This window comes from Hordeum vulgare, chromosome 7H (genome assembly GCF_904849725.1).
Source record: "Hordeum vulgare subsp. vulgare chromosome 7H, MorexV3_pseudomolecules_assembly, whole genome shotgun sequence".
Classification (NCBI taxonomy): Eukaryota; Viridiplantae; Streptophyta; class Magnoliopsida; order Poales; family Poaceae; genus Hordeum; species Hordeum vulgare.
The window spans coordinates 521,358,948-521,372,257 of NC_058524.1; the positions used below are offsets into that span (position 1 = coordinate 521,358,948).

General features: G+C 47.7%; 1 protein-coding gene across 2 annotated transcripts; it reads left to right on the forward strand.

Moving 5' to 3' along the window:
* Positions 1-4,539: 4,539 nt before the first annotated feature.
* Positions 4,540-11,839, forward strand: LOC123410314 (peroxidase P7-like). Of its 2 annotated transcripts, XM_045103244.1 has the most exons (4): positions 4,540-4,875; positions 4,978-5,169; positions 5,272-5,814; positions 10,991-11,839. In XM_045103244.1, exons 1-4 carry the CDS (start codon positions 4,654-4,656, stop codon positions 11,411-11,413), a joined length of 1,380 nt encoding a protein of 459 aa, XP_044959179.1. In that variant the 5' UTR covers positions 4,540-4,653; the 3' UTR covers positions 11,414-11,839. The 2 variants fall into 2 exon arrangements, with proteins under 2 accessions (XP_044959179.1, XP_044959178.1); XM_045103243.1 differs by lacking the exons at positions 4,540-4,875; positions 4,978-5,169; positions 5,272-5,814 and adding exons at positions 9,983-10,463; positions 10,559-10,750 and having other exon boundaries at positions 10,859-11,839.
* The last annotated feature ends 1,471 nt before the right edge of the window (positions 11,840-13,310 follow it).

The following is a 13,310-nucleotide window of genomic DNA, read 5'->3' on the forward strand; positions in this document are numbered from 1 at the left end:
CTTCGTCTAGCACCAGCTCATCGCCAGCGTCACCGTCGTCTTCCCTGACCGCTTCATCTACTCCGACCACCACGGGCAACATCGGCCCCCGCCGATTTGCGCCGCAACCGTCGTCGAGTCATTCTCTGCTAGCCTCCTCGACATGGCATACAGGTTGTGTGTAGGTCCCCGTCTCCGCATGCCCGGTGCTGGCAACACCGACGTGTGCCTTCGTCCCCGGTGTGTTCCTAGGCCTGGCAAACCTGGAGCGACGCATCATCAATATCGACTTCGTTCGTCTACGCATGCGCGGTGCTTGCAACACCGATGTGTGCCTTCGTCCATGATGTGTCCCCGGACTTGGCAAACTCGACGCGACGCGTCTCAACTACGTCTACTTCCCGGCGCACCACTACTTCGACACCACTGCGTCCATGACTAACTCGGCACCTCCTTGCGCCCGCGGCTCCACGACGACTTCCTCGACACCGGCTACCCCGACTCGACATCGACCACAGCGTTCTTCGCACGGCTACCTCGACCACGGCTACACCACCCTACGCTCTCGGCTACCTCGACCAAACGCACAAAGGGCTACCGCCTTGCTTGAGCAACCCCGTTGGTTTCCACTCCAGCCACAACTTCCACGATGCTTCGACCGTTACGATTGTGGGGGGATGACTGTCGGCTTACCTTCGGATTCTTCTCCAGTCTCACCGTCTGCGTCGTTACCGTTGTGACTGCGGGGGGATGTTGAGTAACGTGATTGTTTAGGAAAGCATAGATAGAGTAGGATTTGTTCCTGCCTTGACTTGTACTACAAGATGATCATGTACTCCTATATATATGCCCACGAGGTTCAAGCAATACAACAACTCTTCCACCAATCCCTCGTGTATTTATCTCTTCCAGGTTCACCGCGTTGACATACTCGAGCGAGCATCCCCCACTCGAAAGCTTATCGGGAGCCCTTCTAGATTTGTTCCCCTCTGTCCCCTTGCTCATTAGCCCTTCCATTGTCGATCCTAGACATTTATACTAACACGACTTTTTTTAGAATCATACTAACATTTCGATTGTTCTGTACCATGTGACAAATAATCAAAAGTAAACTTAAATAACTTCTTAAGAAAATATATATTTTACATTGATCGTGTTAATGGACCCCATCTAAAATGAGTACTATTCATAACATCATTTTATTTTTTATCTAAGTAATTTTAGGTCTAATTCAAATCTAAATTTTTGAGACATAATGGATGCATGTCTTGTGTACGTGCTAAATTATTTTCAAAAAAATTACACACAGGTAGAGTATATTTTGGACGACTGGTGCATCAATATCATCAAGGGTGGGTGCATCAGATGTTATCTCCCAAAGAACCCTGGTTGCCTATGGCATCACCCTGCACCATGGTTGGTTATGGTGTAGTTCAGTGGCAAAGGCCGGTAAATACACTTCAACTTTATGGTTGAGGAGAAATTAGGAGTGAGTGGCAATGATTTACTCATTGGATTGAATTTTCTTAAGGTGGGTGGATGGGCGTTTATGTATTACCATGATTACTTACAAATACAACTTTATATATCGGATGGTTTTTTCCAATAAAGTTTTTAGTCTTTGAATTTCTTCTTTCATGATAGAAACATTAATAACCTATATATTGACACATGAACGTTTATACCACCTCGACGCTTGTGTGCCGTGAGGTCAGGGCTTCGATGCCCTAACCTTAAAGTACATATACCAAAAAAATATCTAAAAAGCGATGTAGTAGAAACAAGTATAATATGTTTAATTCATTCAGAGTTCTTCATCCGATAGGAGTGATTACCGGGAGTGATCAATAAGTACGGTCTAAAAATAAGCTTTTGTCCCGCTATATTAATATAGCAACCGCTCGATACATCAAAGAGTTTCATGCTGGAAAAAACAACATAATCATGTCCACAAGAAAGGCAAGAAAAAACAAGAAAAAAATGCGAGTACCATCGGATTAGCGAAAGCTGTAGCATCCTGCAACTGTTGCGCCCACCGAACAATTTCATCATACTTCAATGTCATCGGAATGTCGCGTACCAAGCAACACCTTTAAGAAGGAGTGCGACGACGATGACGCTGCTGGTCGGACGTGTCCTAAGATTTCTTCCCATATACGAAGGACAGTGGGGGAGAGGTACACCCGAAGCCCTTCAAGAAAGGTGGTGGCGCCCACAGGCATCACCGCATCGGTGTTGACAAAATCCGGAAGAGATTTCTCCCGAGCCCTCGCACCCACAGCCAAGAACCAACTGTCGGCTCCACCATGGCAACCACCCACTAACATACGTCACCATAGCCATACAAGGACACCACCGTCGTCTCACCATAGCAAACACAGTGAGGCCCACCGAACCGAGACAAAGCCACCGTAGACAGGGATAGATAGTATCGCAACCGTGTGGGAGGGGACAACCTCCATCGGCTTAAATGATAGCAAACTGAACGCATGAGCAGGAGCATGCCGGTACAACTATCCAGTTGGGTCCTGATCGGGCTCGCTAAGCCCCTGCCGATGCGCTGCAGCAGACGCAGCATCGCTGCCCCCACATGGCCAATATCTGAGCTTGCAGGGGCGTCGGGTGATTGAGATCCCGTGTCCCGCTCAAGGCAGGGCACGCTCACGATCCACCATCTGCTCCTCATTCGACGAACTGCAGCGAGTCAACCTAAAATTGGATCAGTCCGCTCGATCCTTCCTCTTTCTTACGCACGCGATGCACGACGCGCGGCTCGTACTCGCCCTCGCGGAGCCCCATCGAGCGGACTGGTCCAATTTTAGGTTGACTCGCTGCAGTCCGTCGGATGGAGAGCGGATGGTGGATCGTGGGCCACAGGGCACAGGGCAGGGCACGGGATCTCAGTCTGTCCCAAATACGTACGTAGTAGCGATTCAGAGCGCATGAGGTGGAGCCAACTTGTTGAGAAATCATCCTGGCAGTTGCTATCGTTGCTACCCAGTGTCCGCGTTCCTGCATGCAAATGTCTTCAGACATGCGGTCACGCAGTGTTGTTCCCGACCGAGTTGGGGCATACCAGAACTGGTCATCCCCATCAGGCAATCACAACAATAGTTGAGGCACCGAAGCCGTACAGTGACGAAGAGGGCCGACAAGTTTGCCTGCCCCGGTGCGCGGTGCGGCAGCAGCAGGTTTGTGCGATATCGAGTTGTGGAGCAGCGAAGCACTCGCAACAGACAGGGTGGGCGGCCGGCACATGGATGCGCGTACAGCGTACTTGCAAAAACGGTCTCTCGTTTCGTGGGTGGCGGCCAGCGCGCGGCTCGCGGAGACGCGTGCCCAGCCCATCGAAAGTGCGTTTGTATCCAGAGGTAACTACTGTGATCAGTAGTGCCTGGACAGATTTGTTCATGGGAGTGCTAGGCATCCATTGATGGATTTATAGATCATCCACCATCCTTTTAGCCGTCTGATGTATACGGGCGTACCGTCTGATCATCAGCTCGGTCGTCTCCGTCCATCACATAAAATTCTGAACCAACGCTCCAGTTGCAAAAACATGCACGCTGCTACGCGTCCGGCTGACGGGTTAAAAAGTGACTGACGGATCTTTTGCAACATAAATTATGTTGCAAAAAATTTTTTTGCAACAAAGAATATGTTGCGGAAACGTTCGTATATTTTTTTTGCAATAAAATTTGTTATGGAATATTTTCCGCAACAAGAATCGTGTTGCAGAAACTTTTGCAACGTAGGTCAGGCTGCAAAAAACTTTTGCAACGTAGGTCAGGCTGGAGAAAACTTTTTGCAACAAAAGATATTTGTTTCAATTTTTTGAAACAGAGATCAAGTTGCGAAAACTCGCCATTGCGTCTACTTGCACTAGTGTCGTCGCGTCAATCGCAACAACACCGTTGTTGCAGAAACTCTGCAAAATTTTTCGAGGGATGGGGCTCGAGCTCGGGGCCAAACCAAGAAGGAGACTTAGGGCGCCGGAGTTTAGGACGTCTGCATCAGCACCGAATTGGTTTTGTCCAATACAGGACACGCGTCTGGTGGAATCCATCGACTGATGGTAAGAGTTTTCCTTTGTTCATCGATCCTAATCGGGCTTATAGAAATTTCAGTGCCGAAGCAAAGACCAGCTCTCAACCGAAGGCACTCACTCACCCACGTACTGCTCTCAGAGCAAAAGCCGCTGAAATCCAGAGCCAAGGCGCCGCTTTTCACCATGTTCCGAACCTCCGCACACCACGCAAAGACGGGAAGAAAGCGAGGGCAAAGCGACGATGCCCCCGGTCGCGCTCCGCCTTTGTTCCCCAAAGGAGAGGACCGACCCTACCCTACCCTACCCCATAGCCGCCCGATCGCCCGTGCTGGACACCACGCGCGCACCGTGGTGCGCCGCGCACACACGCAACCAGCTCTCCATTTCTCCAAGAGGCCACCATGCATGCATTCTCGTCAACCAGCCAATCACCCAGTGCGCCTCAAATCACGTTACGTGCGTTCAGATTGGTACACTACACAACTCAGACCATCACCACGACCAGCAGCCGCTATAAGTGCACTGTTATCTACCGTCTCTCTCTGCCACATCCGTTACTGAAGGCAGCCGCTCTACGACTGCGTGTGCTCTGTTTTTGTCGTAGTAGCTGAGCTGAGAGGGCCGAGATGGGTTTCTTGGTCGCCGCCAGCGCCAGGAGCTACGTCGTTGCTGCTGCTCTCCTCTGTGTGATCCTTCCTTGCCACGCGAAGCTCTCCACCAGGTTTTACGCCAGGACGTGCCCGAACGTGGAGGCCATCGTGCGGTCGGTGATGGCGCCGGCCGTCGCCGGGGAGCCGCGGATGGGCGCGTCCATCATCCGGCTCTTCTTCCACGACTGCTTCGTCAACGTGAGTCCGTCGCGTTTTCTCCTCGTCTCTGCCTCGCCGGCTACCTCCCTGAGCTTGAATTAATACGCGTGCGCACGTCTGTTTGTTTACATGCACGCACAGGGGTGTGACGCGTCGATCCTCCTGGACGACACGCCGACCTTCACCGGCGAGAAGAACGCCGGCGCGAACGCCAACTCCGTGCGCGGCTACGAGGTGATCGACGCCATCAAGGCGCGCGTCGAGGCGGCCTGCAAGGCCACCGTCTCCTGCGCCGACATCGTCGCATTGGCAGCCCGCGACGCCGTCAACCTGGTGAGTGACTGCACGTCCCGGTCCGCCGGCGGTGCTGCACCTTGACCTTTTCAGCTCGCAGTGTGTCGCTAACGCGAGGTGATCTGCACGGCATGCATGCAGCTGAGGGGCCCGAGCTGGAACGTGCCGCTGGGCCGGAAGGACTCGCGCACGGCGACCCAGAGCGCCGCCGACGCGAACCTCCCGGGGCCCGGCTCCAGCGCCGCGTCGCTCGTGTCGGCGTTCGCGGCCAAGGGGCTCTCGGCGCGCGAGATGACGGCGCTCTCCGGCGCGCACACCGTGGGGCGGGCGCGCTGCGTCGTCTTCCGCGGCCGCATCTACGGGGAGTCCAACATCAACGCCACCTTCGCGGCGGCGCGGCGGCAGACGTGCCCGCAGGCCGGCGGGGACGGCAACCTCGCGCCGTTCGACGACCGGACGCCGGACGCGTTCGACAACGGCTACTACACCAACCTGGTGGCGCGGCGCGGGCTGCTGCACTCGGACCAGGAGCTCTTCAACGGCGGGTCGCAGGACTCCCTGGTGAGGAAGTACAGCGGTAATGGCAAGATATTCGCCGGCGACTTCGCCAAGGCCATGGTCAAGATGGGTGGCCTCTTGCCGGCCGCCGGGACGCCCACGGAGGTCAGGTTGAACTGCAGGAAGGTTAACTAAGGATTGCCTGTTTCTGTTTGTGACTAAGATCACAAACTTGATTAACATCACCCACACAATTTATGTGACCGGCTAACGCGAGCAGGAGTATTATATCTTAATCAGATTGTGTAGTTAGTTATGTGCTTCTTCAGGAAAATGAATTGCGGAGTGCATTCTACTTTTCGGACTGAAACATACAGGAGGTGTTTGGTTCGTGAATTTTGACCCGTAACCTGATTACAGCGTAACTTCAAAACGTTACGTGTGTTTGGACCACATGGGCTGTAATCCGTTTCCGTGTAATCCAATTACATGGCTACTCGCCGCCGATACCGCCCACCCTATTCCGAAAACGGTTTCCTTTACTGACGTATTCTGATTTCATTACCATTTACATTACAGTTTCTGAACCAAACACCTTCACAGTATATAGTACTCGTAGGAGATTAAGACAGGAGAGGAAAAGTAATACTACATCAAAGGCATTTGGGAGGATACGCTTGTCAAAAGTGAAAACCCGAACCTACTCCCTCCGTTCCTAAATATAAGACCTTTTAGATATTGCACTATGAACTACATACGGATGTACATAGACATATTTTAGAACGTAGATTCATTCATTTTGCTCTGCATGTAGTTTTCTAGTGTAATCTCTAAAAGGTCTTATATTTTAAAACGGAGGGAGTAGAAGACAAAATAATTTGCATCACACCACCACATCTCCTGGCCTGGTTATCACTTGTCGGTGAGCTCGCACCAGTGCCGTAGTGCACCGCGTTGCCTGCGACAAGTGGTGCTTTCATCGGCGCCTTGAAATACCTAGGCCCTTGCCCTTTCTGTCGTCAACATTTCCTGATGAGCAGCACCTGCAAGAGTACTACTACAGTACATCTCTTGAGCCACATTTGATGCATTTCCTTGGGGTACGTAGCTTCTTCTGGTAAATATTCCACGTACAAAACAGAAAGTACTGCAAAAAAGGTTTTGACTGTCAAAGCGCCCGCAGTTTTTATCTCGGTCCCGAGTGATCGGATGATATGTTCTTATCCCAAAATGTCCATGTATAACTGTAAACGAGTAACCTCCGCAAAAGAAAAGAGGAAATGGTGTGGCCCCTTGGTGGCGGTTGGTAACGGTGGTTGACTGGGGGATGTCCTATATTCCGCATTTTGCGGCAGATCGACGAGGCTTCGCACAGGCGCCCTTCCGCCTGGGCCGGCCCACACACAGGTAAAAACAACGGTGTAAAAAAGAAACAAACCTGGCCCACAAACAGGTAAAAACAACGGTGTAAAAAAAAAACTGCACAGGCAAGCTCCACCGTAGCCAGGATTCGAACTCTCAGCAGGCAATGTTAGATAGCGGGTCCATAACCACTCGATCGGGTTAACATTCCTGATCAAAGCAGAATGCAAATTCTTTAGAACTGAAAATACCGGCAGTTCCATGAAAATTCCGAATACTTTTTTCCTTTTACATTTTACAAACATTTCATGAAAATTCCGACTAATTTTTTTAATATTTCTCATTTAAAAAACGCGAACAAGTTTAGGAAGAGTTGTAACAAAATTTCAAATTCTAAAATAGGATGAATGTATGAATTTGAAAAAATAGGAACATTTATTAAATTCCAAAAAATTAACAAGCACGAAGAAATTTAAAATATGTGAAAAAAATATATAATATATTTAGAACAACTTCGTAATTATAAATACATAAAATTGAATATGCAAACAAATTTCGAATAAGTGGAACATTTTCATAAAATTTTCTAAATGTCAAATGTTCCTGTTTTTTGAACAAGTCTGAACATTTTCGGAAAATGTGTACACCTTCAGAATTTTCAAATAATTTTTGAACATATAGAACATTTTTTTATAGCACGGAGATTTTTTGAATCTTGAGAAAAGAATTTTGAAACAGAGAATTTTTTTGTAAAACCCCAAATAAATTTGAAAGCACGAACAATTTTTTGAAAACACGAACATTTTTAAAATCTTAAGAACAAATTTAGAAGTGCAAACGAATTTTTAAAGTAGGAACCGAAAACTTAAAAAGAACGTGAACAGATTTGGAAGCACGAACAATTTTTTAAAGCACGAACATTTTTTGGAACTTGAGAACAAAATTTTGAAAAACATAGAACAAATATGAATGCACAAACAAAATTAATGCACGAACATTTTTTGAATTTTGAGAACAAATCTTAAAATAGAAAAGAATTTTGAAAAAAACATGAACAAATTTGGAAGCGCGAACAATTTTGTAAACCATGAACATTTTTTGAATCTCGAGAACAAAAATTTGAAAAAAAAACCGGAACAAATTTGTAAAGCATGAAATTTTTTGGAATTTTGAGAACAAATTTTGAAGCTGAAAACAATTTTGAAAAATGATGTACAAATTTGGAAGCACGAACAATTTTTTGAAGCACAAATTTTTTTTTTGAATCTTGAGAACAAATTTTGAAACTAAGAAGAAATTTGGAAGCATAAAAAAAATTGAAGCACGAACATTTTTTGAATTTTAAGAACAAATTTTGAAACGAAGAATAATTTTGAAAAATCCTGAACAATTTTTGAAAGCATGAACACTTTTTGAATCTTAAGAATTGTTTTCCAAAAATAAGATCAAATTTGAACCTTAAGAATAAAATTTGAAACCGAGAACATTTTTTAGAAAATACAAGACATTTTTTTAAGAACGTCAACATTTTTTGGAAATCCAAAAATATTACTTGAAAATCCAGACATTTTTTGAAACAGAAACAAAAAAGAAAAAAGAAACAAAAAAGAATAAAGAAAATGAGAAAGAAAAAAAACGGTTCAAGGAACCTTCTAGAAGTTTCCCAAAACCGAAAAAACCGGCTGGGAGCCCCTAGAAGGTTTCCAAAACCGGGCACTTCATCCTCGTTACCCGGGCCTGCCTGATCCCCTGCCTGCTTTGTGCGAACCCTCGACACCGCTTCGCACAGAGCGGCAAATAGGGTTTTCCGTTGACCGACGGCACCCTTCCTGCCCAGATTTGGGCCCTTCGAGCCGATTTGGGACTGGGCGTGCCAGTCTGGCCTCCAGTGTGTCGTTTCCGTCTGGACTGACAAGCTAAGGGCGATGGGGGCGGCGGCTCTTGTGTTGTGTTGGCTGCACCGCGACGTCGGGAGCTTAGCGGGTTTGATCTGGGCCCGGCTGGGCAACTTAGTCGGTGGTGGTTGTCCCCTCTCATGCGTTTGTGGTGCTATCGGTCCTTGTGTGTGATAGCTTTGGTTTGGTCTGGCCGGTCTCGCAGCGTTTACCGTGGAGAGACGACGGTGGTACTTGACACTAGTGGCATATGTTGGTGGGAGGTAAGCATGGTGAAACCAACGTTGGTCCTGGGTTCTGGTTATGAGGGGTCAGGAGAAATCTCTGTTGGGCCTGGCCGACACCGATGCGGTGATGCCTGTGAGCGTCGCCACCCTTCCTGAAGGGTGTTAGTTGTACCTCTCCCCCATTTCCCTCCATGTACCGGGAGAAATCCTAGTACTAGTCCGGATAGCAGCGTCGTCGTTGTCGCAGTCCTTATTATAGGTGTTGCTTGGTACGCGACAACTTGGCAGCATAGGAGTAGGATGGAATTCATTCTTCGGTGGGCCCAACGGTTACAACATACTACAGTTCTCGTTGATCCGATGATGTTGACATTATTTTCTTTTGTTTTCGCTTTTTTTCTTGAACATGATTGTGTTGTTTGTCAAATAGTGAACTCAGTATTGTACCAGTTGGTCGCTATATTAATATAACGGGGCTAAAATCTATTTCGAGTAAAGAAAAGAGAAAAACTGTAAATGAGTGAAGCACACTGCGAGTGCAGAAGTTCCACTCGCACACTTGTATTTACTACTGACAAGCGTACCGACCGAATATCTGTCGTCACTCGCCAGGCAGGCATCAGCGGCAGGAGTACTATACGGCGAGTAGGTAAGCAAGCATAAAGCGTGATTACTGGTTAGGATTACAAGAAACTCGAGCGTGGATTGGCTCGAGTGGACAAACACACGATCTGTTTTGTCTCGGAAGATGAGCCGAGCGTCCAAGTTGTCAATTTACAAACGTGATTTCACCAACACGCGCGAACCGAACCAAACCAAACCACCGCGCTCTACATGGATCTGATCTAGCGCTAGCTAACACCACTACAGTCCAACCTTAATCCGCCCACCGTCACCTTCCCGGCATGCAGATTAGTCAACTAATCCAGCGCGAGTTCAGACGTCGCCCACGATAATTTCTTGCCGGAGGGCCATGCTGGATCCTGCATTGCCACCATGCAAGCAGTGCACGGGCAAGCTAGCGCGAGAAACACACTACATATACGCTGGTTTGTACACTATCTATCACTACCAGTCTAAAGCTCACTAGTCACTAACTCACTATACCGTTCTGGCGTTCTTGAGATCCAGCGACATGGCCACTGCAGTGAGGTGCTTTCTCATGGTTGTTGTCGTGTTGGCGCCGCTGTTAGCCGGCGCTGCAGGCGGGAAGCTATCGACGAGGTTCTACGACAGGAACTGCCCGAACCTGCAGAGCATTGTGCGATCGGCGATGGCGCAGGCCGTCGCGGCCGAGCCTCGGATGGGCGCGTCCATCCTGCGCCTCTTCTTCCACGACTGCTTCGTCAATGTGAGCGAGAGTTGCCATTTCCTCGGTTGCAATGTGGGAATGTGCTGCTACTAATCGATTTGCTGATCTCCATGGTGTCGTACTTTCTTGCGCAGGGCTGCGACGCGTCGATCCTGCTCGACGACACCGCGAGCTTCACCGGCGAGAAGAACGCCGGGCCGAACGCCAACTCGGTGCGCGGGTACGAGGTCATCGACGCCATCAAGGCCCAAGTCGAGGCATCCTGCAGCGGCATCGTCTCCTGCGCCGACATCGTCGCCCTCGCTGCACGGGACAGCGTTAACCTGGTAAGAATAATTAACAAATCCCGCTTCATCCACGACCGCAATCATTGGCGTCAAGGAAAAGTTCTTCTGTGGGTAGCATTTTGAACTTATTTGATGTCCACGATGCAGCTCGGAGGCCCGACGTGGACGGTGCAACTCGGCCGCCGCGACGCACTCAACACGAGCCAGAGCGCGGCGAACTCCAACCTGCCGGGACCGGGGTCCAGCCTCGCCGCCCTCATCACCATGTTCGGCAACAAGGGGCTGTCGCCGCGGGACATGACGGCGCTCTCCGGCGCGCACACCGTCGGGCAGGCCCGGTGCACCACCTTCCGCGACCGCATCTACAACGACGCCAACATCAACGCATCGTTCGCCGCGCTCCGACAGCAGACGTGCCCGCAGCCATCCGGCGGCGAAGGCACGCTCGCGCCCATCGACGCGGCGACGCCGGAGAAGTTCGACAACTACTACTACCAGAACCTGGTGAGCAAGCAGGGCCTTTTCCACTCCGACCAAGAGCTGTTCAACGGCGGGTCGCAGGATGAGCTGGTGAAGAAGTACAGAGGCAACGCTGGCATGTTCGCCGCCGACTTTGCCAAGGCGATGGGGAGGATGGGCAGCCTCATGCCATCGGCAGACACGGCCACGGAGATCAGGTTGGACTGCAAGAAGGTCAACTAATGTCAATTGGACCACGAATCTTTTCTGAGGGCTGGCCGCGATCAATATCCAGTCCAGTCGAACTGGAGAGGGCTGTGGTAAGATCAGTAAACAGTGTAAAAGGGTTGTCAAGTGTTCACCGATGTTCCAATGTCAACATGGAGCTAATTGTTTAAATATATAAACTACTGGTAAGATGCAATGGGCTCATAAAAGTTCAGATAGAAATTTATTTACTAAAGTTATATTCTTTTCATTTGAAATTACTTGTCATAAAAATAGATAAAAAAGAATATACTTTCATAACAAGTATTTTCGGATGAGGGAATAGTCAACAACCAGTACATTACAACAGTGATGGACCCAGGCCCCAAGCAGACAGAGACTTGCCCTCGGCGTGGCCAGCTGAGTCTTTGTTGGTTATAGGTATAGCTATAGTATTTTGTAAGGGAGTGTCTAGAACTCAGCTAAGTGAGATTTTTTATGGTCTCATTCACATAATATTATTGTATTTTGTATTTATTCCTTTTGTTTTTTAGTCTATCATTTTATTCTTTTGGAATCACATGTCATATTTTTGATTGTTTTGCTATGCGCCCCATCTAACCGGTTCAATAACTACTCATTCGATTCTTGTTGTTGCACGTCGCATCTTTTAAAAAAGAAATCGTCGATAGACAAAAAAAGAATAAGCAAAACAAAGTTACGTAATGGCTTGTTAGCTTCAACTAATTTGACCACTAAACATTCTTGTACAAAGAAGTAGTGTGTCTTTATTATATGAATTATGATGTAATAATTTGTTTTTTTCTTAGTAAAAAACAACTTGATTCTAGCTTTTTTCATGTAGTTGCTGCACAAATAAGATTTGCAGTTGCGACTCGCCTGTGAATACTTGTAGTTGCGACCCGACTATAAATACTTGCAATTGCGTCCCGACTATGAATACTTGCAATTGCGACTTGACTTTGAATATTTGCAGTTGCGACCCGCCCGTGAATACTTGGAGTTGCGACCCGACTTTGAATACTTGCAGTTACGGCCCGACTTTAAATACTTGCAATTGTGACCTGACTTTGAATATTTGAAGTTGCGATTAGATTTTGAATACTTGCAATTGCGATCCAACTTTGAATACTTGCAGTTGCGGCCTGACTTCGAATACTTGCAATTGCGACCTGACTTTGAATATTTGCAGTTGCGATTAGACTTTGAATACTTGCAATTGCGACCCGACTTTGAATACTTGCAGTTGCGGCCCGACTTCGAATACTTGCAATTGCGACCTGACTTTGAATATTTGCAGTTGCGATTAGACTTTAAATACTTGCAATTGCGACCCGACTTTGAATACTTGCAGTTGCGGCCCGACTTCGAATACTTGCAATTGCGACCTGACTTTAAATATTTGCAGTTGCGATTAGACTTTGAATACTTGCAATTGCGACCCGACTTTGAATACTTGGAGTTACGATCCGACTTCAAATACATGCAGTTGTCACCCGACTTTTAATACTTGCAGTTGCGACCCGACTTCAAATATTTACAGTTGTGGATACATTTCAAATCTTGCAGTTGCGACGCGACTTTAAATATTAATGTCATTAATATAAAAAGAAAAAAAGAAACAATAATTAATCAGGAGAGAAAAAATGGAATGGAAAGTCGTTACAAAAGAGATGACCCTAGCAGCTACGGTCAACAGATGACAATAACATGATTCAAAAAGTTGAGCAAATGACAATAACACGCAAACAACCTAGCAATGACGGACATGAGCTTCCCCTTTACAATTCAAAAGAGGACTGCAAGCAGCTAACAACGATTAACATCTTGGATCATAAAAAGCCAACATAGCCCAGCTCTTTAGACAAAAAAGCAAAGACAACACTCATGGGATCCCGGATGTACGAGACGG

Bases quoted from the DNA above. Each gene is read 5' to 3' on its own strand.
- LOC123410314 (XM_045103244.1), top strand. From the start codon at position 4,654: ATGGGTTTCTTGGTCGCCGCCAGCGCCAGGAGCTACGTCGTTGCTGCT. The intron at 4,876-4,977 runs GTGAGTCCGTCG...ATGCACGCACAG, and splicing joins TCCACGACTGCTTCGTCAAC to GGGTGTGACGCGTCGATCCT. The intron at 5,170-5,271 runs GTGAGTGACTGC...GCATGCATGCAG, and splicing joins CCCGCGACGCCGTCAACCTG to CTGAGGGGCCCGAGCTGGAA.